Raw genomic sequence first — 23,414 nt, forward strand, 5'->3', positions numbered from 1 at the left:
ATTTTCTGGATTTTTTTTTCTCGTTTTGTCTGTCATAGTTAAAGTGTACCTATGATGAAAATTACAGGCCTCCCTCATCTTTTTAAGTGGGAGAACTTGCACAATTAGTGGCTGACTAAATACTTTTTTGCCCCACTGTAGATCTGGGACCAGGCTACATGTACAGCACAATTTCAGAAACTAATGGTATGAACTGAAATACAGAACAAAACAGAAAGGGGAGAAGTGTCAGTTACTGTGGGGTTCTTCAGAGACCAGCAGCAGATCAGGCCTGATTTCTGGTCTTTGAAGTCAAACTGTCCATACCCCACTGCAAGAAGGTCCTGGAGAAGGAAATAACATGGAGAGAGAGAGTTTATTTGTTTAAAAAATATTACACACATCAAAAGACAAAATAAATAAGTGAATAAAGATAGAATCATACTGGGTTCCTCTTGTTCCAGGCCATACTGCTGACGTTGTGTCCTGAAGTCAGCTCACAGCTGAAGGACCAGAGGCGCTCCAGGGCAGGGGTCAGAGTGCTCTCCTCATCCAGGGAACTCTCCTCTCTCCTGCTCACCACCGTGGGCACAACCTTGGGCACGCTGTCAGGATCTGGAACATCCAACAAACATGGTTGTTTATAAGTAATAAGGCATTCAATATGTAACATTACTAAATATCAATTCAAGTTGATAAACATATGATCCGAACCTGATGAAGACCTAAGGGTTTAAACATTGCAGCTAATAAACCACATGGGGACGTAGATTACTGTTTGCCTGCAAACGTCACCAAAAACAACACTACCCACTGGGCTAAAACTGGTTGAATCAACATTGTGTCCATATAATAATAAAAAATATATATGTAATGACGTTGAATCAAAGTGGAAAAGTGATTGGATTTGTATAAAGTCCTCTAGTTAACCTAAATTCAAATGTCATGGTGTTGATTTCACGTTGAATTCACATTAGTTGACAACTCAACCAAATGTAAATAAAAAAATTAACGTTGACCTGACGTCTGTGCCCAGTGGGTAGAGACGCATGCATCAGTAACAACCATACCTTCCAATGTGGGGAGCTGTCTGTATGCAGCCAGCTTCGGCTGGTAGATGTTCTCCAGAATGATCCTTTCCATCACGAACAGATCCTGCTGGAACTTCTCTGACTGCAGAATCAGTTCCGGGTCCGGTTCATCTTCAGACGGAACCACGAAAGGCTCCATCTCGATCCGCGAGCTAGAGGCACTCGCTGGAAAAGAAAGACGCCCGTTAATATCACACATCATCATGAAATAAACTGTAAATAAATAAGAAATTCTACAACTGCTGCAGGATCATAACCATAACCTTTGTCCTCTAATATGGTTATATTCTATTAATGACAGTGTTACTGTACCTATGCTAGTGGTGCTGATGACAGACATGGTTCTCTCGGGGGCTCTGTTGGAGTCCAGTCTGTGATTGGAGACAATCTCAGGGACGCTGGCCTTGTCTGTGTCTGGAGACAAGGCAGCCTCCCCCAGCCCTGCGCTGCGGAATGAGTCATACATATCCCAGGTGGTGGCTGTGGTGGCTATAAAGAGGGCAAAGGAGACCATTGCTATTTGTAACAACAGGCATAGAGGCCAAAGGCCCACTGGTTGAATCAATGTTGTTTCCATGTAATTTCAATGAAATTACGTTGAACCAACATGGAATTGAAGTAGAATTGACATCAGTGCGCAGTGGGGGGGTGCTAAACAAACAAAAGACTGACTGAAGAAGCTGTGCTTGGGTGATAGCCATTGTGTGAGAGGTGAGATAAGAACAACAGACAAGAGTGCTCTCATATCTCATAGCAAGGATGAAGTGCATCCTAACCTGCATCCACCATGGTGATGGCCTCACTCTGGACCTCCTTGGTCTTGGGCGCTCCGTTGAACGTCTGCATGGAACGCTCCACGTACTTATCATTCCCCATTCTGTTCTTACACAGCTCCATGTACAGATTGTTTCTCTCTCTTCCGACAGAGGATGATTGACAGAACACAAGTTGCATTCAAATTTATATAAACTACCTAGCTAGCAAGGAACTGCATTATGAGGTACTGAGGCTTGAGCCTGAAATCTACATCATTTGGATCTACATATGACCTATTTCATTCTGAATCTGGAAAATGTGATCGCTTACTTGACAGATTCTGCTTCCTCAGAGTCCACAGACACAGAGACGGCTGGCATGTGCAGTAGCCAGAGGGTCTCTGACTCGATGAGGTACCGATCCACCACGTCGTCCAACATCTCCTCCTTTATCAACTCTTTCACCTCTTCCCTCCTCACCTGGACATCTGACAGGACAGAAATATACATCAACAACATAAATAAAAGCATCAAGGTTATAAAAATGGTACATTTTGGGGTAACTTTGCATCCCTGTATTCTCAGATTACATATACTTGCAATCAAGTTGCAATACAACTGCTGTCAGAATACACAATGAATGTTTTGTCATCATAGTGATATAGCTGCCATGGCAGCAGCATACTCCTGTAACATCATCAGTAAATGAAAGGAGAGTGAAATGATTGTCAACCTGAGAGACTGATGGAGATGTCCCTTTTGGAGGATGGGTCCTCAATCTCTTCATTCATCGACTCCATCGTGGACTGGCTCCCTCTGGACACTGTGCTGCTTCCAAACACTGACCTGACATACAACAGGCAGCACTACTCTGTCATACTCACCAGTCATATTACTTCAAAATCTTTACAAGAGAACTAGAGTGTGAGATTAGGGTACTCAAAGCAGTACATAGTTCAATGACCATAAAGTTATGCACATTGTCTTCTAAATAATGTTGCTTTTGAAAAGTGAATATTCTGAGACTGTGTTACCTGGTAAAGGGCCCAGCGAAGCTCGCGTTGGTTGTTGTCTGGTATGTCGTAGAGTAGAAATCTGACATGGTGCCACCTGAGGTGTCACTGGCAAAGATCTTACTGTGTTTCGACATCACTGCTGCAGGGTCCGGCTGGTAGAGAGGCTGTGGGGTGACGTCCTTGCCATTTTCATCAAAGACCTGTGGGAGGGATGTAACTTTTTAACTGACGCACAGTAATTGTTATTGCAATGTCAAATCAAATCAAAATGTATTGGTCGCGTACACAGATTTGTAGGTGCAGTGAAACGCTTGTGTTTAGACTAGCTCCAACAGTGCAGTAATACCTAGCAATAAAAAAAATATATACACACATAATCCAGAAGAAAGTGGGTGAAACAGTATGTAAACATAAAGTGACCAGTGTTCAATGACTCTATGTACATAAGGCAGTAGTCTCTAAGGTGCAGGGAGAGAACCGGGTGGTAGCTGGCTAGAACAGTGTCTAAGGTTCAGGGCAGGGTACTGGGTGGAGGCCGGCTAGGGATAACTGCAAACCAGTATGGCCTGAAGATAGAGGCTGTTTAGCAGTCTCTCGGTCCCAGCTATGATTTGAGAACAAGGCTACCTAAATTCTATCAGCATATTGATTGCACGACACACAGGGCTAATACTCCCGACAACTGCTACTCTAACTCCCGCAATGCATACAAAGCCCTCCCCCGCCCTCCCTTCGGCAAATCCGACCATCTTATAGGCAGAAAATAAAACCGGATGTACCTGTGACAAGAACAATTCATCGCTGGTCTAACCAATCGGAAGCCACGCTTCAAGATTGTTTTGATCACGCGGACTGGAACATGTTCCCGGTCAGCCTCAGAGAACAACATTGACCTATACGCTGACTCGGTGAGTGTGTTTATAAAGAAGTGCATTGGAGATGTTATACCCACTGTGACTATTAAAACCCACCCTAACCAGAAACCGTGGACGGATGGCGGCATTTGCACAAAACTGAAAGCGCGATCCACCGCATTTAACCATGGAAAGTGGTCTGGAAATATGGCTGAATATAAACAGCATAGTTATTTCCTCCGCAAGGCAATCAAACAAGCGAAATGCCGATAGAGGGACAAGGTGGAGTCGCAATTCAATGGCTCAGACACGAGACGTATGTGGCAGGGTCTACAGGAAATCACGGACTACAAAAACAAAAGCAGCCACGTCACGGACACCTACGTCATGCTTCCAGACAAACTAAACACCTTCTTTGCCTGCTTTGAGGATAATACAGTGCCACCGTCGCTGCTCGCAAACAAAGACTGCAAAACCCCCCCTCTCCTTCTCCATGGCTGACGTGAGTAAAACATTTAAACATGTTAACCCTCGCAAGGCTGCTGGCCCAGATGCATCCCTAGTCTGTTGTTCCCACATGCTACAAGATGGCTACCTACCATTGTTCCTGTACCCAAGAAGGCAAAGATAACGGAACTAAATGACTACCGGTACAGGGACAGTCATTTAGCACTCACTTTTGTTATCATGAATTGCTTTGAGAGACTAGTGTAGTTTGCCCCAACAGGTTCACAGATGACGCAATTGCCATCACACTGCACACTGCCTTATCCCATCTGGACAAAAATAATAACTACGTAAGAATGCTGTTCATTGACTACAGCTCAGCGTTCAACACCATAGTACCCTCCAAGCTCATCATCAAGCTGGAGGCCCTGGGTCTCAACTCCGCCCTGTGCAACTGGGTCCTGGACTTTCTGACGGGCCGCGCCCAGGTGGTGAAGGTAGGAAACAACATCTCCACTTCGCTGACCCTCAAAACTGGGGCCACAAGGGTGTGTGCTCAGCCCTTTCCTGTACTCCCTGTTCACCCACGACTGCGTGGCCATGCACGCCTCCAACTCAATCATCAAGTTTGCGGACGACACAACAGTAGTGGTCTTGATCACCAACAACGACGAGACAGCCTACAGGGAGGAGGTGAGGGCACTCGGAGTGTGGCGTCAGGAAAACAACCTCTCACTCAATGTCAACAAAACAAAGGAGATGATCGTGGACTTCAGGAAGCAACAGAGGAAGTACCCCCCTATCCACATCGACGGGACAGCAGTGATGAAGGTGGAAATTTTGGAAAGTTCCTGGGCGTACACATCACAGACAAACTGAAATGGTCCACCCACACAGACAGTGTGGTGAAGAAGGCACAACAGCGACTCTTCAACCTCAGGAGGCTGAAGAAATTTGACTTGTCACCTAAAACTCTGACAAACGTTTACAGATGCACAATCGAGAGCATACTGTCGGCCTGTATCACAGCCTGGTACGGCAACTGCACCGCCCTCAACCGCAAGGCTCTCCAGAGGGTGGTGTGGTCTGCACAACAAATCACCGGGGGCAAACTACCTGCCCTCCACAACACCTACAGCACCCGATGTCACAGGAAGGCCAAAAAGATCATCAACATCCACCCGGGCCATTGCCTGTTCACACCGCTATCATCCAGAAGGGGAGGTCATTACAAGTGCATCAAAGCTGGGACCGAGAGATTGAAAAACAGCTTCTATGTCTAGGCCATCAGACTGTTAAACAGCAATCACTAACTCAGAGGCTGCTGCCTACATTGAGAACCAATCACTGGACACTTCAATAAATGGATCACTAGTCACTTTAAACAATGCCACTTTAAATAATGCGACTTTAATAATGTTTACATATCTAACATTACTCATATCACATGTATATACTCTATTTTATGCCATCTATTGCACCTCGCCTATGCCGCTCGGCCATCGCTCATCCATATACTTATATGTACATATTTTCATTCACCCCTTTAGATTGTGGGTATTAGGAAGTTGTTGGGGAATTGTTAGATTTCTTGTTATTACTTGATTACTAGATATTGCTGCACTGTCGGAACTAGAAGCACAAGAATTTCGCTACAGTCGCATTAACATCAGATAACCATGTGTATGTGACCAATAAATTTTTATTTGATTTGATGATGCACATATACTGTCTCCGGCTTCTAGATGGTAGCGGGGTGAACAGGCCGTGGCTCGGGAGGCTGAGGTCCTTGATGATCTTCTTGGCCTTCCTGTGACACCAGGTTCTGTAGATGTGGGGCTCCTGAGTGGCACAGTGGTCTAAGGCACTGCATCTCAGTGCAAAAGGTGTCACTACAGACCCTGGTTCGATTCCAGCCTATATCACAAACGGCCGTGATTCGGAGTCCCATTGGGCGGGGCACAATTGGCCCAGCGTCGTCCGGGCTAGGGTTTGGCTGGGGTAGCCATGATGTAAATAAGAATTTGTTCTTAACTGACTTGCTTAGTTAAATAAAGGTTATAAAAATTCCAATAAATGTCCTTGAGGGCAGGCAGTGTGTCCCTGGTGATGCATTGGGCTGACCGCACCAACCTCTGGAGAGCCCTGTGGTTGTGGACGGTGCAATTGCCATACTGGACGGTGCAATTGCCATACCAGGCGGTGATACAGCCTGACCAAATGCTGTCAATGGTGCATCTATAGAAGTTAGTGAGGGTTTTAGGGGCCAAGCCAAATTTCTTCAGCCTCCTGAGGCACTGTTGCACCTACTTCACCACGCCGTCTGTGTAAAGGGACCATGTCAGGTTGTCAGTGATGTGCACGCTGAGGAACTTCTGACCTCCACTGCGGCCCCACGATCAGCTCCTTAGTTTTATTGAGGGAGAGGTAGGCGGTCTCATCATTGTTGATAATCAGGCCTACCACTGTTGTGTCATCAGCAAACTTGACAATTGAGTTGGAGACATGCACAGCAACGCAGTCATGGGTGAACAGGGAGAACAGGAGGAAGCTAGCCTGCAATGTATCAAAGAAGACATGTCAATAAAGGGCTGTACCTGAACTGTGTGTTTTGGTGTTTGAACAGAGCTTTTATCCAAGATTTTACTGTCAGCAGCCAAACTGAAACTTTTCCGGCTCACTGAGGCATTGATACTCCGAGCATATGTTGAGCTGTGGTTGACCCGGAGTACGCCTGATGTTGAGACATTCATTACCCGGGAAGATCTGAAAGACAGTAAAAGCATCTAACATCAAGTTAGACCCCATCTACTAGCTTCAATTGTAAAAAATGAATAAAGAAATTAGATCACACTGATTTATTACACAGTAACGTGATTTCATAGGGCAAAGGATATGGTGAAATGACAGGGTGTTAAATGCCTTGGAGAGCATAGCCTAGGAGTAAAAGTGCTGATAACAGTCTACATACAGTAGCTAGCAAGCATCACCTGCCATTGCCATTAGTATGTTAGCTTAATAGTTAGCGTTTAGGGTAACTAGCTAGTTAGCAACTTACGGTGTAACTTTCAGAGTGGGTTTCTTCGGTTTTGCTCTGGTGGTGGACATTTTTGGTGGTCTTATGTCGTCGTTAGTACAAAGGCAATAGTGGTGTTTACTAATCGGTTTTTCACTTCCTTATATATTCGAGGCAGCAAGAAAGCTAGCTAACTAACTTCACGCTTCACAGTTTATTGTTTCATATTACTATAGCAACATACTCCTCCCATAAAACGGATAAGATTATGATTGGTCAGGAAAATTTACGAACGACCCCAGTTAGTGTATATATCCACGTTTTTGGGACTCTGTTGTCTGCTTTTTTGGACAGTGCTTGTCCATAACATAAATGCTTCCGTTTTGAATATATCATTTTGGATTTTTTTTTTTACATTTAATTAAGACGTTTTAGCTAGCTACTCCACGGTAGATGGCAGTACACGGGTTATAGTTCTCCATGGGGGACGACATCCCTGTAGAAGAAGAGTACGCACGGCTAGCTAGCTTAGCTTAGCTAACGTACTTTAGCTAATAAACATCGCATGAATCAAGTACCAGCTCATCATTACTCTCGTTCGTTTTCATACACAAGGTGAGTTGCTCTCGTGCTTGCTTCCGAATTGCATTTCAGAGCAAACTAGCTACCTAACTTGTTTGTTAACATCTGCCTAGCTAGTTATACCTGCCTGGCTAGCCACATCTGAAAGGTTGAATGCATCTAGCTAGCAACCTGGTACTTTCAATGGTTACAAATAGTTGACATTTGAATAATATAATCGTCTTATGGTTTATTGCATTGCATAACAAAATAAGTGTCAATGTTTGTTTACTTAGCTAGCTTTAAAACCTTTCTTGCTGACCTTGGTTATATCCTTAATCTATTTTTATACCATACAAAAATATAACCGCACGATTTTATTGAGTTACAGTTCATATATGGAAATCAGTCAATTGACAAATTAATTAGACCCTAATCCATGGATTTCACATGACTGGACAGGGGAGCAGCCATGAGTGGGCCTGGGCCCACCCACTTGGGAGCCAGGCCCAGCCAAACATAATTATTTTTTTCCCCACAAAAAGGGCTTTATTACAGACATGAATACTCCTCAGTTTCATCAGCTGTTCGGGTAGCTGGTTGCATGTGGCCTGAAGTTGTGACTGGTTGGTCGTACTGTCAAATTCTCTGATGTTGGCTATGGTAGAGAAATGAACATTAGATTCTCTGGCAACAGCTTTGGTGGACATTCCTGCAGTTAGCATGCCAATTGCATGCTCCCTCAACTTGACACATCTGTGGCATTCTGTTGTGTAACAAAACTACACATTTGTGGCCTTTTATTGTCTCCAGCACAAGGTGCTGTGTAATGATAATGCTGTTTAATCAGGTTCTTGATATGCCACACCTGTCAGGTAGATGGATTATCTTGGCAAAAGAGAAATTCTCACTAACAGGGATGTAAACAAATTTGTGCACAATATTGGAGAAATAAGCTTTCTGTGCATATGGAACATTTCTGGGATCTTTTCAGCTCATGAAACATGGAACCAACACTTTACAAGTTGCGTTTTATATTTTTGTTCAGTGTATATATAAAACAAGTCCTTGATTTTTCTCATATTTCTAGGATATTGACACCAGTCTACTACAATGGAAGTCCTAATGCATCACCTTCAGCAGAGAATCTTACCCCACCTGCCCAGAGCCTTCACCACTCCTTGTAAGAGCCATTCAAGCTGTGCTGCTGGACATAACCCAAATCCAACCCCCATTGGCTCCATCTCCCGACCTAGCACACGCCTTCCCCTAGTATCCCGCCTCTTCCAGCCCTCCAACCTGCGTGATGTGGGGCAGGAGAGTCGTGCTCAGGGGGAGATGACCTGCAAGAGCCAGAGACTGATGCAGCAGACAGGTCTCATCCACCCTTCCAACCCTGGCTGCTACTACTACCTCCCAGCCACAGTGCGCTCCATGGAGAAGCTGGTGAGGCTGATCGACCAGGAGATGCAGAGGATCGGTGGGCAGAAGCTGGACATGCCCAGCCTGTGCTCTGCGGAGCTGTGGAGACGCAGCGAGCGCTGGGACCTGATGGGAAAAGAGCTGTTCCGCCTGAGAGATCGCCACGGAGCTGAGTACTGCCTGGGCCCCACCCATGAGGAGGCAGTGACAGAGCTGCTGGCCTCCCAGGGAACGCTGTCCTACAGACAGCTGCCTCTAATGCTTTACCAGGTAAAGGCTATAATATTGCACCAGATTAAACCTTATTCATTAGTTTATTCAGAGTGGGGCTTCTTTCTTCTTATTGTACACTTGGGTTTATATTATAATGGTATTAAACTGATGTATGTTTCATTTGTCTATGCAGATGACCCGCAAGTTCCGTGACGAGCCAAAGCCTCGGTTCGGGCTGCTACGGGGGCGGGAGTTCTACATGAAGGACATGTACACATTTGATGTGAGTGAAGAGGCTGCCTACCACACGTATGAGTCTGTATGTCAGGCTTACAACCGTCTCTTCTCCCGGCTGGGCCTGCGCATTGTTCAGGTCCAGGCAGACACAGGGAAAATCGGAGGTAAACTCTCCCACGAGTTCCAGCTCCCAGCAGACATCGGAGAGGACAGACTACTGGTCTGTGGGAGCTGCTCCTTCTCTGCCAATGTGGAGACCATGCAACCAGGCCGGACTGACTGCCCACAGTGCCAGGCAGGCACACTGGTGGAGTCCAAGGGCATAGAGGTGGGTCATACATTCTACCTTGGCACCAAATACTCCCACATATTCAATGCCACCTTCAATAACACCCAGAACAAGCCTACTGTCACTGAGATGGGCTGCTTCGGGCTGGGGGTGACCCGGATCCTTGCTGCCGCCATAGAGGTGATGTCCACAGAGGAGGCTATCCGCTGGCCTGGGCTACTTGCCCCTTACCAGGTCTGTGTTCTGCCCCCTAAAAGGGGAAGTAAGGTGGATGAGGTGGCTGGTTTAGCTGAGGAGGTGGCTCTTTCTCTGGGGGAGGCTCTGCCCAGCCTAAGAGGTGAGGTGGTTCTGGATGACCGCACACAGATGACCATTGGTAAGAGGCTGAAGGATGCCAGTCAGCTTGGATATCCCTACGTGGTGGCATTGGGGCAGAAGGCTACAGAGGAGATACCCAGGTTTGAGGTGATCTGTCAGCAGACTGGTGAGACTATGTTCCTCAGTAGGGATGGACTGGTAGACCTACTCAAACGAGTGGAGACAGTCTGAGTTGGACTGATCTTGACCTGGAACTGGACTAAACTATTGAACTCTGGAACTCTATTACTCCTCTGAAATGGCATGCTTGTGGTTGGGTGGGATGATACATGGTAAAGAGGCTACTGCTCAACAGACCTATACCTACTAAGGCCAATCTAAGTCTGATGCAAACTGAGCTGGAATGAAAGCTTTTATTACACTGTTATGGACATGTATGTGTGGGGTAGGGTGGAAGTAGCCCTTGATCATGACTCTCAGTTCCATTACATTACACATACAGTTGTCGGAAGTTTACATGCACCTTAGCCAAATACATTTAAACTCAGTTTTTCCACAATTCCTGACATTTAATCCTAGTGAAAATTCCCTTTCTTAGGACAGTTAGGATCACCACTTTATTTTAAGAATGTGAAATGTCAGAATAATAGTAGAGAATGATTTATTTCAGCTTTTTTCTTTCATCATATTCCCAGTGGGTCAGAAGTTCACTCAATTAGTATTTGGTATCATTGCCTTTTAAATTGTTTAACTTGGGTCAAATGTTTTGGGTGGCCTTCCACAAGCTTCCCACAATAAGTTGGTTGAATTTTTTGGCCCATTCCTCCTGACAGAGTTGGTGTAACTGAATCAGGTTTGTAGGCCTCCTTGCTCGCACACGCTTTTTCAGTTCTGCACACAAATGTTCTATAGGATTCAGGTCAGGGCTTTGTGATGGCCACTCCAAAACCTTGACTTTGTTGTCCTTAAGCCATTTTGCCACAACTTTGGAAGTATGCTTGGGGTCGATGTACATTTGGAAGACCCATTTGCGACCAAGCGTTAACTTCCTGACTGATGTCTTGAGATGTTGCTTCAATATATCCACATAATTCTCCTGCCTCATGATGCTATCTATTTCTTTTTGCTATCTAGTCTCTTCTGCAGCAAAGCACCCCCACAGCATGATGCTGCCACCCCTGTGCTTCATGGTTGGGATGGTGTTTGTTTTTTCACATCAAAATACGTTCATCTCTAGGAGACAGAATGCGTCTCCTTCCTGAGATGTATGACGGCTGTGTGGTCCATTAGTGTTTATACTTGCATACTATTGTTTGTACAGATGAACGTGGTACCTTCAGGCGTTCGGAAATTGCTCCCATGGATGAACCGAGACTTGTGGAGGTCTACAATTTTTTTCTAAGGTCTTGGCTGATGTCTTCTGTTTTTCCCATAATGTCAAGCAGAGGCACTGAGTTTGAAGGTAGACCTTGAACTACATCCACAGGCACACTTCCAATTGACTCAAATGATCAGAAGCTTCTAAAGCCATGACATAATTTTCTGGAATTTTCCAAGCTGTTGAAAGGCACAGTCAACTTGTATGTAAACTTCAGACCCAATGAAATTGTGATACAGTGAAATAATCTGTCTGTAAAAAAATGTTGGAAAAATTACTTGTCATGCACAAAGTAGATGTCCTAACCGACTTGCCAAAACTATAATTTGTTAACAAGACATTTGTTGAGTGGTTGAAAATCTAGATTTAATGACTCCAACCTATGTAAACTTCCGACTTCAACTGTAAGTCAATTGGACGAAGGCGTCTTCTGTACGAGGAAGTTTTGTTAAGAGCCGCGAAGCTCGGTCTGAACATTAACACGGATCGCTTGCGGTACGGTTTTGGAAGCATACGGACCTTCGCTTTCATATCAGCAAGGAAAAAATAAATACATGAATAAAGGTTGATGCAATTGATGCACACCTTTTATAGGGTTAGGGTTCCCGCATGGTCATATTTCCATGTTACAGAAAACAGATGGAAGACAGTGGACTGGACTGCCTGTGCTAATTATCTGAGTCTCCTAACACCTGTGTGTAAATGGAAGATGGACGCCACAAACGTGTTGTCACTTAAAAATACTGTCAACTGCAACTGTTAAAACCGGTTAAGACGGTGTACAGTAAGTGTGTATTTTGCATTTGTGAAATATTTTTTGATGTGATATGAAAGTAGAGGGATTTAGGTTTCTAGAACCGTACCGCAATTGAGAATCGATTCGCATTTAGATGGAGTATTTGGCTGTTTAGGCTTCCAGAGCCAATTCACCCTTTAAATAGAAGTCCTTTAGTCCAATATTGGGCCGGTGGAAGAGGATCAATAATTATTCTCAAATTACATTGGTTCATTAGTCATTTGTGATGTCTGTCATTAAAAATATTTTTTCATCCGGACTCGGTCAGATACAGTAACACGAGTCATAGACACACATTGCAGCGGAACAATTGAATCAAAGCTCTAACTGTTCCCCCTACGGAAGCGTTTTGATATTGCACCGCAACGTTCACGTGTAAACAACTTGTATGATTTTGTTCTACATACTTTATGTAGACATATTTATTTTCGTACGTGTCGCTTCAGTAGTTAATACTAAGAAACCGTAATTCAGCAACTAGTTTAATCTTCAAATACATCCACCTTATTTGGAGTGAATATGGCTTCACTATCACAACAGGGCGATGATAGCGACGATGGCATGGACGACTTTATGGAGAAATTCAAGAAGGAGAAATATAGCAACGCCTTTTCCGAGAAGAACTGGGAAGAGGTAGTAAAGACATGTAACTAGCTACATCTCTACAAACACGACTGATATAGCACTGACAAGAGTTTTCAGTCCTTGGAGTGTTGGCTAGCTAACGTTGGCTAGCTAACCAGTCATATCTAGCCATCTATGGATGGGCGCTAACGACAAATGTTAGCTAGCTAGAATAGTATTAAAGATTTGTTTAAGTGGCTAAATCATTTTGATATAAAACAGTTTTATTTAAAATTTGTCATACTGCCAGTCTCATTGATTGGCTAGCTAGGAAGTTATGGTAGGTACTGGCGAAGAGTCGTGCACACAGCTATGCCCATGGTTTCCAGAGGCCACAGGCTTTACTACCTCTCATTCATTGCACTGCCCTGCAGGAGTTCGATAAGGTGCCTATGTTCATGAAGACGGCGCCTGATGAGATTGACCCCATGAAACACCCGGAGCTGGCGGCTATTCAGTCCATCATCCACGACGATGACAGACCACTAGAGGGTATGGTAGCCATTGCTGTACTTTTTTCCACTCCTGAGGAGTGAATTGGCTGTCCCAACCAAACCCAGAGTCAATGGTTGTTTCCTTATTTCTACCTAGAGCAAGCCGAGAGCCTGAAAGATGAGGGGAACGACTACTTCAAAGAGAAGAACTACAAGAAAGCTATAGTGTCCTACACAGCTGGACTGAAGAAGAACTGCAGTGACTCTAATGTCAATGCCATCCTGCTCACTAACCGAGCAGCAGCACACTTCCACCTGGGTACAGACCTATTCTTAGAACCTACCCATCTGTAGATCTCATATTGGTCTGGGATGTTTGTTGCAGCCACTCTCTCTTCTTGCCTTGCAGGTAACATGCGCTCTGCACTGAATGATTCTGTCACTGCAAAGAAGTTTAAACCAGACCACCTCAAAGCATTAATTAGAGGTTTGTCCATAGAATAAACATCACATTTGACTATTCTACTGGAAGACACATCTAGACACTGAACATTTGCTATGAGACAAATGCTGTATGCATGACTCTTCTCTCTCATTCTCCTGCTGTGTGACTGTCTGTGCAGGTGCCTCGTGTTGTATGGAGCTGAAAAAATATACAGATGCCCTGCTGTGGTGTGAGGAGGGGCTCAAGCTGCAGCCCACAGACAAGAAGCTACTGGAGCTGAGAGCTACAGCAGATAAACACAAGGTATATTACAGGCCTTAATATGGCCTTGACTCCTTTCTGTTGTGTAGTCCAGTCCATATTTTAGATGAACCTATGCTGAAATGGTTGTATTTGTGGTTTAGAGAGCAGCAGAGAGAGATGCCAGGAAGGCGAAGGTTAAAGAAAAGAAGGAGCTCAGTGAGAGAGAGGCTCTGCTGGCTGCTATAAAGGTGAGCAAGATCATAGTCACACAAGACGCGCATCCGACCACATGATTCCTTCATAAGGAGGATTGACAAGGGAACTGCCACATGGCAATACATAGTTTTTATGACACACATGCTTTACAGGGGCGTGGCATCAAGTTACTGAAGCCTAAACAGCGTCCTAAGCGCAGCTCTGACAGTGACGATGATAATAGAGGCCCCTCTAGAGCCATGGCAGGCCTGGACCTGGACGGTCTGTGTTCTGTGGAGGCCACAGGGGCCACGGTGTTCCTGGATGAACAGGGTGCCATGCATTGGCCAGTCTTATTCCTCTACCCCGAACACCAACAAACAGACTTCATCTCAGCCTTCAGCGAATCCTCCAGGTATGATTATTTCTCCTCTCTCTCAACAGAATGTGGGGTTGGAAGGGTCTACATAAAATGACAGTGTTGGTTTGTAGATCTGAGAAATCATCCAACCCAATACTCTACAACACATATGTCAGAGTCAAGGCCCGCGGGCCACATCCGGCCCGCGAGAAGGTTTTTTACGGCCCCTGGGATGATCTTGATTTATTATTAGAACCGGCCCGCAGACCGCAGCAAGCCGGCAGCCCGCAGATCTTTTACACGCACCAATACTACATTTCCCACAATGCAACGGTGACGCACTAGGCTGCTTCATTTCAATATTTATTGGCACAGCAGTTGTCAGCATCACAGTAAAATTAACTTTCAGATACCCATCAAAAATGGCAAAACGGAAGGTGGACACTGAGAACCGGGGGTTTCAAACAAGGTGGGAGTCGGAGTATTTGTTCACGGAGGTAGCTGGAAAACCTGTGTGTCTTCTGTGTGGAGAAAGTGTGGCGGTACTGAAAGAGTATAATCTGAGACGACATTATGAAACGAAACACGCGGACAAAAACAAGAATATGGACATGGAACAAAGGCTACAAAAGGCAGAGGAATTAAAACGAGGCCTCAAATCTCGACAGGCTCTGTTCAAAAAAAGCCAAATCACAAGGCCAGGCTGCTGTCAAGGCCAGTTTTATTTTGGCAGAAGAGATCGCTAAATCAGCCCGGCCATTTACGGAGGGGGATTTCATCAAAAACTGCATGATTAAAGTTTGTGACGAAGTTTGCCCAGAAAAAGGCAACTCTTTTTAAATGTGAGTCTGAGCAGAAACACCATTGCCGAGAGAGTAGACCAGTTGTCCATCAATCTAAAAGAGCAGCTTGTGAAAAAGGGAAAAGATTTCATTGCATATTCCTTGGCTGTGGATGAGAGCACCGACATTTCTGACATTGCCCAGTTGTCAATTTTCATCCGCGGAGTGGACTCCAGCCTAAGCGTGACAGAGGAGTTTTTGGCTTTACGTCCTAGCATGGCACAACTACGGGCATGATTTGTATGAAGAGGTGTCAAGATGTGTAAATGAGATGGAGCTGCCTTGGGAAAAACTTGTGGTTTGACAACCGACGGAGCACCTGCGAACACAGGAGCGGACTGGTTGCGAAGATACGGGAAAAGATGCAAGAGGAAAACGCGACAGGTGAGCTGACAGCTTATCATTGTATCATACACCAGGAAGCGTGTTAAAGCCTTGAAAATGGAGCATGTAATGAGCATCATCACGCGCCCTTTATCAGAGCCAAAGGTTTCAATCACCGCCAGTTCAAGGCATTTCTGACGGAGTTAGAAACGGAGCATGGTGATTTGCCTTATCACACAGAGGTGCGATGGCTAAGCCAGGGAAAGGTGCTTCAAAGATGTTTCTTCGTGAGGAGATTTGTCTGTTCTGGACAGCAAAGGGAAAGACACAACACAACTCCGAGACGAAATGTTTCTGTGTGAAATGGCTTTTCTGTGTGACATTACGAGTCATCTGAATGAATGAACTTGCAGCTGCAGGGTCGGGATCGTGTCATCTCTGATATGTACAGTACAGTGAAGGCATTTAAAACCAAACTGACTCTGTGGAAGACGCAGATGCGGAAAGAAAATTTGAGCCACTTTCCCAGCTGCCAGACCATGAAAGAGAAGCTCTCTCCAGTGCGTTCCCGAGCGCACAGTTGGCTGATAAAATAGGTATGCTTGCCGCTGACTTTCGACGCCGATTTGCTGACTTTGAAGCACAAAAAAGCAGGTTGGAACTGCTCGGTAACCCATTTGCTGTTGACGTGGAAAGCTCACCACCAAACCTCCAAATGGAGTTGATTGACCTCCAATGCAATGATGCACTGAGGGCAAAATATGCGGCAGTGGGTGCTGCGGAGTTCGCCCGTTCCTCCCCGACACAATGCCCCAGCTGCGCATCCAGGCTGCTCAAACGTTGTCTATGTTTGGCAGCACATACCTGTGTGAACAACTGTTTTCTTTGATGAACTTGAACAAAACATCACACAGAAGTCGACACTGCTGAACACCTCCACTCAATTCTGAGGATTTCCTCAGCTCAGAGCCTTACCCCGAACATTGATGAACTTGTGGAAAAGATGGGACACCACCAAGTATCACCCTCAACCTCAAACAAGTGAACATTACTGTGCAATCACATATTTAGAGTTTTTACTCAGTTCAAGTTTAAAAGTTAAAGTTTAATATTTGTTTTCACTGCATGTTACTTCTCCTTAAACAAAGTGTTGTTTTTGATTAATAGATTTTTGCACTTTATTTTATTGTATTTCAATCCAATTATATTTTAAAAATATTTCAGTTGAGTGGATGATAGAAAATTGCTATTATTGTTTTTTTCTTTGAAGTAAATTTAGCCCACTTTTGCTAAAATAGAAAATATAGGCTACTGATGGTGCCTTGAATACCGGTTTCTTTCATTTAATGTTCATGTTATGGGGATTTTTATATAAAGGAAATTTGTCTTTTGTGTCTGTTGAAAATTAAAGATTACTGACAGAGCCATAAGAAAATATTGCTTTATTTATCTGATCATATTGGAATATATTTGTTAGGTTTTCAGTAGGTTCAATTAGGTTCACTAGACTATATGCGTCATTTAAAAAATTTTCAATGAACATTCGAACAGTCCGGCCCTCGGCTTGTAGCTAAAAATTTTATTTGGCCCTCCGTCCATTTGACTCCGTCCATTTGACTTTGACACCCCTGCTCTACAAGATGTCTAAAGTAGAACCAACATTACATGCTGATGACCAATAACACTCAAAATAATACAGATTTTATCAACTGGGTGGTTCGAGCCCTGAATACTGATTGGCTGACAGCCGTGGTATATCAGACCGTATACCACGGGAATGTTAAAACATACATTTTTACTGCTTTAATTACATTGGTAACCCCTTTTATAATAGCATCAGGTGTTTTTGGTGTATGGCCAATATACCACAACTAATAACTGTCCAGGCACTCTGCGATGAATCTTGCCTAAGAACAGCCATATTGGGCATATACCACACCCCCTCGTGCCTTATTGCTTAAACATAACATTGGCTTTTTTAGCTTTCTTGATCACCTGACTCTCATGTTTGGAGAGGAACTCCCACCTTGGGACACTAACCGGAAGTACTCTCCCCAAAACCTCCAGGTCAGTAGTTTTTACTTTGCTTTATTGGTTTCATTGAACAGTTTTGGGGTTATATCCTCTATCTCTGACATTGTGTTTTCCTCAGTTGGTTCTATTTTGCCATTCTGACTCCTTAGCTGTTCTTTGAAGACCACGAGAAAGAGTCCTTATATCAAGTCAATCCAGAGACGCCTCTCATTAAAATCCTTCAGCATAAAAGGTACGGAATGTATTTTCTTCTCACTTGTTTGAACTCGTATACTGTGACTTGCTAATTGCTTTCTCATGGCTGATCTTTCCTGCTTTCTTTGACAGGTGTTTTGTAAAAGCAGGAAGTCCCAGCTTTGTCATTATGGTAAAAGGGTCGCCGTTTTGCGAGAAGTTCTTATCAGAAAGGAAAACCATTCGACTGTAATGACACCTCATTAATCAGCCTAGACCTGTCAATCTCAGACTACTGGTATGAACTCTTTCCCACCAATCGGAAAGGACTGCACTCCTCTCCATTCCCTGCCCAAAGTATATTATAAAAGTGTAGATTTAGCTATTTAAGAGCAGAGATTAATGTTATGTTTGGGAGCCTTTACATTGTTCCACATATCTCCAACATACTATGTGATTGGCAAGATTGCAGTGTTCATTACTGTATGTATAGATCAAATTCTACATCAGTGTCAATCCGGGAACCTGTCATAAAATCTGTTATAATTAAGTCACCATGTCACTTACTAAAAGGCCTTACAACAAAGTATTGGAATTTGTTTGTCATTTCCTTTTCACTGTCAACAACATAACATACTATGATTGTGAAAGCCAAGCCAACCCATATGTTACACATGTAGTTGACAAGATTCAATCTGACTAAACCAGCTTTTCTTGTCATGTAAGAACATTTTCCAGCTGCTTGTGTGTTACATTGCACTGTAGTACCAAGCAGCATTACGCAGTAAGCTGGCTGGCTTTATTAAAATACTCTTTATTTTCGGGTCTGTAGAAAATACCTGGGACAGGTTAAACCAATAAGCTTTAGAACAGTGTTTCCCAAACTAGGTCCTTGGGACCCCAAAGGGTGCATTTTTTGTTTTGTTTTTGTTTTTGCACTACTCAGCGTAATCAACTAATCATCAAACTTACATTATTTGTATCTGCTGTGTAGTGCTAGGGCAAAAATGAGATGTGCACAGAGTTTGGGAAACAACTTTAGATTTATCACCATTGTTGGGAAGGTATGGTTCATCATTAAAATGTTAGGTGTGTCCTCATTGCTTCCTGAATGTCTCAGATCAGCAGTTTATTTGTCTTATATAAACTCCTTGGAATGACTGATGCACATTCAGTTTGAGTTGATTCAAGCAAGACAAAATAGGCAGAAACAGGGATTCCAAAAAAGCAGTTGTGCACAGATGTATTTTACCATTTCACTTTAGAACATTGCATGATTAGTAAAGTATTTTGCCACATGGCAAGCTCCTCATTGGAACGAAGAAACAGTAAAATAACACTCTTCCTGTCATATTGGGAACACTAAAGAAAAGGAACCCGGCTGTTCAATCAGTGCTTGTCCTTTGCTAGTTCTCTAACATTAGACACCGCTCACATGGACATAGACTTGGCCAGTGGTCTCTTCCTGGCTGGCTGGTTGGGTTGCACAGTCTTCAGAAGCCTCCTGACCAGCTCTAGCCTGCCCCTGCTGATCAGAGCCCTGGAGAGCTCGGTCACCTCCCCGGTGTGTGCCCTGCACAGGCTTCTCAGCTCAGCCTGCACCGCGTCCTCTGGGTACCTCTCCTGGGCTCTCCGTACCCACACCTCCAGCTGGGTGAGGGCAGGGCCGGGGTCAGAGCCACTCTGAGTGAATAGCCCCAGCAGGGCCTCCAGGAGGCAGCGTAGAGCCATGGTGTCCCTGCTGCCAGGACGCTCCAGATCCAGGGCCCTCTTGAAGCAGTCGGCTGCGTTCTGTTCCTCGCCCTTCAGCAGCAGACAGCGCCCCCGGAGGAGGTGGAGATCTGGGAGGCTGTCCCCCGGGTCACACTGCAGGGCTTGAGAGAGGGACACCAGGGCTCTGTTTAATGCCCCCTCATCCACAAGCAGGCTCTCCTGAAGGGCATCCACACCCATGTAGTAATACACCTGGTAAGAGACACACAGATGTATTATACTTTGTAGTAATACACCTGGTAAGAGACACACAGATGTATTATACTGTGTAGTAATACACCTGGTAAGAGACACACAGATGTATTATACTGTGTAGTAATACACCTGGTAAGAGACACAGATGTATTATACTGTGTAGTAATACACCTGGTAAGATACTGTACTGTGTGGTGATACACTCGTAGGCAAACAAATGCATGCAGGTGTTACTATCACAGCAACACAATGACACATTACTGTATGTCTCACTAGATATTCTGTTTTTCTTGACAAGTTACTGTTGATCTTTCACTCACACGGCTTATTTCTACGTGCCCGATGTGACTGCTGTCAAAGTGCTTGCAGTGTCTTGTCATGCAGCACACACATCCCCACTCACCTGTCCCATCTCCAGGTGTGTGCGTAAACAGGGGCGAACACTCAGCACCTTCTCCAGGTCTGCCTTGGCCTCAGTCAGGCTGTGTCTGTCAGGGAGCCCACCCTGTCCCTGTTTAGCCCTCTCAAGATCCCTCACATATGCCATCACATTGATCTGAGAATAAAAGCATGTCTGTTTATGTAAATGTTTGTATTCTGTGATTGTCATGTAAGTCCATCCCTGCGAGTGTCATGTAGAGTTTAGATGTACTATTTGGTTTAGTATTAACATTATTGAAGTGACATTTCATATTACAATAGTGTCAAGTGTTAAATTGATTTGAACATTGTGTTGAGACATGTTAGGGTTACTGTAGTGTACCTTGGCACGGGTGCAGTAGGCCTGCCAGTTGAGTTCAGGGTCAGGCAGCACATTGAGGGCCATGTTACAGATCCCTGTGGACATCTCATGTTTTCCCAGCAAATAGAACACCGTGGCCAGCTGGTTCAGGATGAACACATCGTCTGCAGCTAGTTTTATGGCCTGCAAGGGACAATCAATATTACATTCGGTTTTACAATAACCTGAAGAATGACAGTGCTATGCTCTCTTTTTAAGACCTGGCAGGTGCATAACCTATAACCCTGCATAAGGGCTTATGAGAAGTTTTCAACCCCGCAGAATAACTGGGGGCAGACACGGTAGTAGACTTCTTGAGCTGACGCCAAGTTTATAGCCCTTTATACAGTAGGTGATGAGGAAGCAGATATCCACTAACATTATGCAAATGTTCATGAAACAACGTCATCTGAATGCTTCTGGCAGCTGTGAGCATTATGATGGCAATAAGCAGTCATTAGAAGCATTAAAAGCAAGAGTCAAGTCCTTAGGGCTTTACGGCTTGTTCTAGTTTATAGTCCCACTTTTCTGTGAGTGAGGTACGTACAGTTCCGAAGCAGGACAGGGGGTCAGAATCAGAGTAGCCACAGTCATGTACAGACATGGGCACAGTGGAGAATTCTTCTTTCCTCTCTAACATGATGCCTATGTAGCACCAGGATAGTGCTGTGTGGGTGAGGGGGTCAGGTAGAAACATACTGAATGATTAATCAATACATTTAGGACAGTAAGACACAGCACTCATCTTGTGGGTTCAGATGGAGAGCAATAATTTATTCATTTTCCCCCTATCTTTCTTCCTTGTATACCTTGGTGATGTGTTTTCTCTGACCTCAGGGTCTCTGTGAGCAGTTTCAGTCCCTTGTTGTAGTGAAACAGTCTGGAGTAGTCCGAGTCCTCCTTGTTCTTTACAATATCATCTAGTCTACAAAAATAGATCGATTTGCTTTACATTGTTCTTACACATGAGCTTGGTGATATTATTTTCTAATTTATTTTCTATGAAAAGATTTGAAACATTCAAGACACAATTTACCTAATATAGATTGTTGCCATTTTGAAATACCAGCTTCTCTTTTCTTCTGTTGGTATCTAAAAAAATAAGCAACATCAATATATTACTGTAGATGTGAAATTATGTTCTTCGTAAGTAATCTAACACGAGATCTCACCAGCTCTCCCCCATAGTCCAGAGCTCTGTTGTACAGGGTCAGAGAAGCAGTCAGTCTTTCCCTCCGGTCTTCCTCTCTGTCAAGCTCTATATCATAAGGATGAGCATAGGCCTGCTCTGCCAGGCACCGGGCTGCAGAAAGCCTGGACTCTGCCTGACCTGCCTGCCCAGCCTCCAGACCCATGAGCTGGGACAACTTCTCCACACACTCCCCTGCGTCCAGCTCCCTCTGGAGGCGGTCGTACACGTAGCCAAGGTTGGCCCAAGCGTTCAGGTTCCCCGGGTCTTCTTTACAGATACTCATGAAGGTCTCCTCGGCCTGCTCCAGCTGGTCCAGGTGGAAAGCCAGGAGACCCAGGAGGTTACGGACACCATACTGGAGGTACCTGTAATGTTTTGAAAACAATAGTCCAGTCCATATATTATTCATTGTACCAGCTAAAGGGAAAATAGAATTCCAGTTCCATGCTTTACTCCAGCACTCTTTGAGGTACCTAGCTAGTGATCAACAATGTAACTGCCAAAATAATGGAAACGCTTGAGTTAAATTAGGGATACAATGTATATTGAAAGCAGGTGCTTCCACACAGGTGTGGTTCCTGAGTTAAATAAACGATTGACATTCCATAATACTTAGGGTCATGAATAAAAATCTGCAGGGCACAATGGTCAATGAATAGTTTAATGAGTATGAAAACGATGTAACCACATGCCATGGCGATCTGTCATCAGATCTCAATCCAATTGAAAACTTATGTGAGATTCTGGAGCGGAGCCTGAGACAGCGTTTTCCACCACCATCAACAAAACACCAAATTCTGGAATTTCTTGTAGAAGAATGGTGTGGCATCCCTTCAATAGAGTTCCAGACGCTTGTCCTATTAAGACATGTAACACTTTGGTGTTACCTTTATTTTGACAGTTACCTGTATGTACACCCATGATTTCAGTAAAGTTCAATTTACAATATCAGACATCCCAAACTCCATCCTTATAACCATAAGATAATGTGTTACAATACCCAACTTCTGCCTCCAGCTCAGCCCCCAGAGAGTCCACTTTCAGCTGGGTGTCCCTCCTCCGCAGCTCACCCGGCCCGCTGGGCTCATGGTTCAGGTTGAGGTCCAGGTGGAAGTGACCTGGGATGTACGCCATGCCATCAATGAGGGACTCAATGTCCTCCTCTGTGTTGCCTTCCTTCATGGTTTTCTCCAGGTAATTCATGGTTTATCCAGGTAATTCATTATCTTTTACAATTACTACCTGAGACTCAAATGTCCACATACATTACTGCTGACTGTCAGAGTCAACTGGCTGTTTTCTTCTTCCTCCAGAGGCAGACTGGTAATACAGGTTAGGTTAGGGACTAGGGAGGGGAAGGAGTAAGTCACCTCATGCAGTGGTGCATTGTACTCCCATTCTGGCCTAGCTGGCTTAGTTGGCTAC

General features: G+C 44.4%; 4 protein-coding genes across 7 annotated transcripts in view; 2 read left to right on the plus strand and 2 right to left on the minus strand.

Moving 5' to 3' along the window:
• The window catches only part of dnai4 (dynein axonemal intermediate chain 4), a 62,645-nt gene extending 55,235 nt beyond the window's left edge, over positions 1-7,410 (minus strand). Inside the window, exons 1-10 of one of the 2 annotated variants that reach the window (XM_046300233.1) lie at positions 7,201-7,410; positions 6,740-6,928; positions 2,860-3,041; positions 2,559-2,671; positions 2,157-2,313; positions 1,847-1,986; positions 1,383-1,559; positions 1,050-1,235; positions 425-594; positions 237-323 (exon numbers count right to left, since the gene is read on the minus strand). In XM_046300233.1, coding sequence (XP_046156189.1) covers positions 237-323; positions 425-594; positions 1,050-1,235; positions 1,383-1,559; positions 1,847-1,986; positions 2,157-2,313; positions 2,559-2,671; positions 2,860-3,041; positions 6,740-6,928 — 1,401 coding nt within the window. In that variant the 5' untranslated portion in view covers positions 7,201-7,410. The remainder of the gene's footprint in view (positions 1-236; positions 324-424; positions 595-1,049; positions 1,236-1,382; positions 1,560-1,846; positions 1,987-2,156; positions 2,314-2,558; positions 2,672-2,859; positions 3,042-6,739; positions 6,929-7,200) is intronic. The other variant, XM_046300232.1, reaches the window with a different exon arrangement.
• A 68-nt stretch (positions 7,411-7,478) lies between these two features.
• pars2 (prolyl-tRNA synthetase 2, mitochondrial) lies at positions 7,479-10,749 on the plus strand. The gene is made up of 3 exons (XM_046300235.1): positions 7,479-7,773; positions 8,810-9,411; positions 9,548-10,749. Exons 2-3 carry the CDS (start codon positions 8,833-8,835, stop codon positions 10,427-10,429), a joined length of 1,461 nt encoding a protein of 486 aa, XP_046156191.1. The 5' UTR covers positions 7,479-7,773; positions 8,810-8,832; the 3' UTR covers positions 10,430-10,749.
• Positions 10,750-11,863: 1,114 nt separating this feature from the next.
• ttc4 (tetratricopeptide repeat domain 4) lies at positions 11,864-18,637 on the plus strand. 3 transcript variants are annotated; one of them, XM_046300238.1, is made up of 11 exons: positions 11,864-12,360; positions 12,913-13,005; positions 13,371-13,488; positions 13,588-13,749; positions 13,840-13,917; positions 14,054-14,178; positions 14,280-14,366; positions 14,487-14,728; positions 17,823-17,907; positions 18,024-18,106; positions 18,202-18,637. In XM_046300238.1, the coding sequence occupies exons 2-11, from the start codon at positions 12,934-12,936 to the stop codon at positions 18,299-18,301; spliced, it is 1,152 nt and encodes a 383-aa protein (XP_046156194.1). In that variant the 5' UTR covers positions 11,864-12,360; positions 12,913-12,933; the 3' UTR covers positions 18,302-18,637. The 3 variants fall into 3 exon arrangements, with proteins under 3 accessions (XP_046156194.1, XP_046156195.1, XP_046156193.1); XM_046300239.1 differs by lacking the exon at positions 12,913-13,005; XM_046300237.1 differs by lacking the exon at positions 11,864-12,360 and having other exon boundaries at positions 12,378-13,005.
• A 209-nt stretch (positions 18,638-18,846) lies between these two features.
• Positions 18,847-23,332, minus strand: ttc22 (tetratricopeptide repeat domain 22). Its single transcript, XM_046300234.1, has 8 exons — positions 22,990-23,332; positions 21,970-22,354; positions 21,834-21,889; positions 21,607-21,722; positions 21,345-21,463; positions 20,780-20,941; positions 20,420-20,572; positions 18,847-20,013 (listed from the first exon to the last, which is right to left on the minus strand). The coding sequence occupies exons 1-8, from the start codon at positions 23,190-23,192 to the stop codon at positions 19,480-19,482; spliced, it is 1,728 nt and encodes a 575-aa protein (XP_046156190.1). The 5' UTR covers positions 23,193-23,332; the 3' UTR covers positions 18,847-19,479.
• Between the last annotated feature and the right edge of the window lie 82 nt (positions 23,333-23,414).

Source organism: Oncorhynchus gorbuscha, linkage group LG15 (assembly GCF_021184085.1).
Source record: "Oncorhynchus gorbuscha isolate QuinsamMale2020 ecotype Even-year linkage group LG15, OgorEven_v1.0, whole genome shotgun sequence".
In the NCBI taxonomy this organism is placed as follows: Eukaryota; Metazoa; Chordata; class Actinopteri; order Salmoniformes; family Salmonidae; genus Oncorhynchus; species Oncorhynchus gorbuscha.

Coding starts and splice junctions, on each gene's coding strand:
- pars2 (XM_046300235.1), top strand. CDS start 8,833: ATGGAAGTCCTAATGCATCACCTTCAGCAGAGAATCTTACCCCACCTG. Junction 9,412..9,547: donor TGCCTCTAATGCTTTACCAG/GTAAAGGCTATA, acceptor TTGTCTATGCAG/ATGACCCGCAAGTTCCGTGA.
- ttc4 (XM_046300237.1), top strand. CDS start 12,892: ATGGCTTCACTATCACAACAGGGCGATGATAGCGACGATGGCATGGAC. Junction 13,006..13,370: donor CCGAGAAGAACTGGGAAGAG/GTAGTAAAGACA, acceptor ACTGCCCTGCAG/GAGTTCGATAAGGTGCCTAT. Junction 14,179..14,279: donor CTACAGCAGATAAACACAAG/GTATATTACAGG, acceptor TTTGTGGTTTAG/AGAGCAGCAGAGAGAGATGC.
- ttc22 (XM_046300234.1), bottom strand. CDS start 23,192: ATGAATTACCTGGAGAAAACCATGAAGGAAGGCAACACAGAGGAGGAC. Junction 21,723..21,833: donor ATGGCAACAATCTATATTAG/GTAAATTGTGTC, acceptor CTATTTTTGTAG/ACTAGATGATATTGTAAAGA. Junction 21,464..21,606: donor AGAGAAAACACATCACCAAG/GTATACAAGGAA, acceptor TCACCCACACAG/CACTATCCTGGTGCTACATA.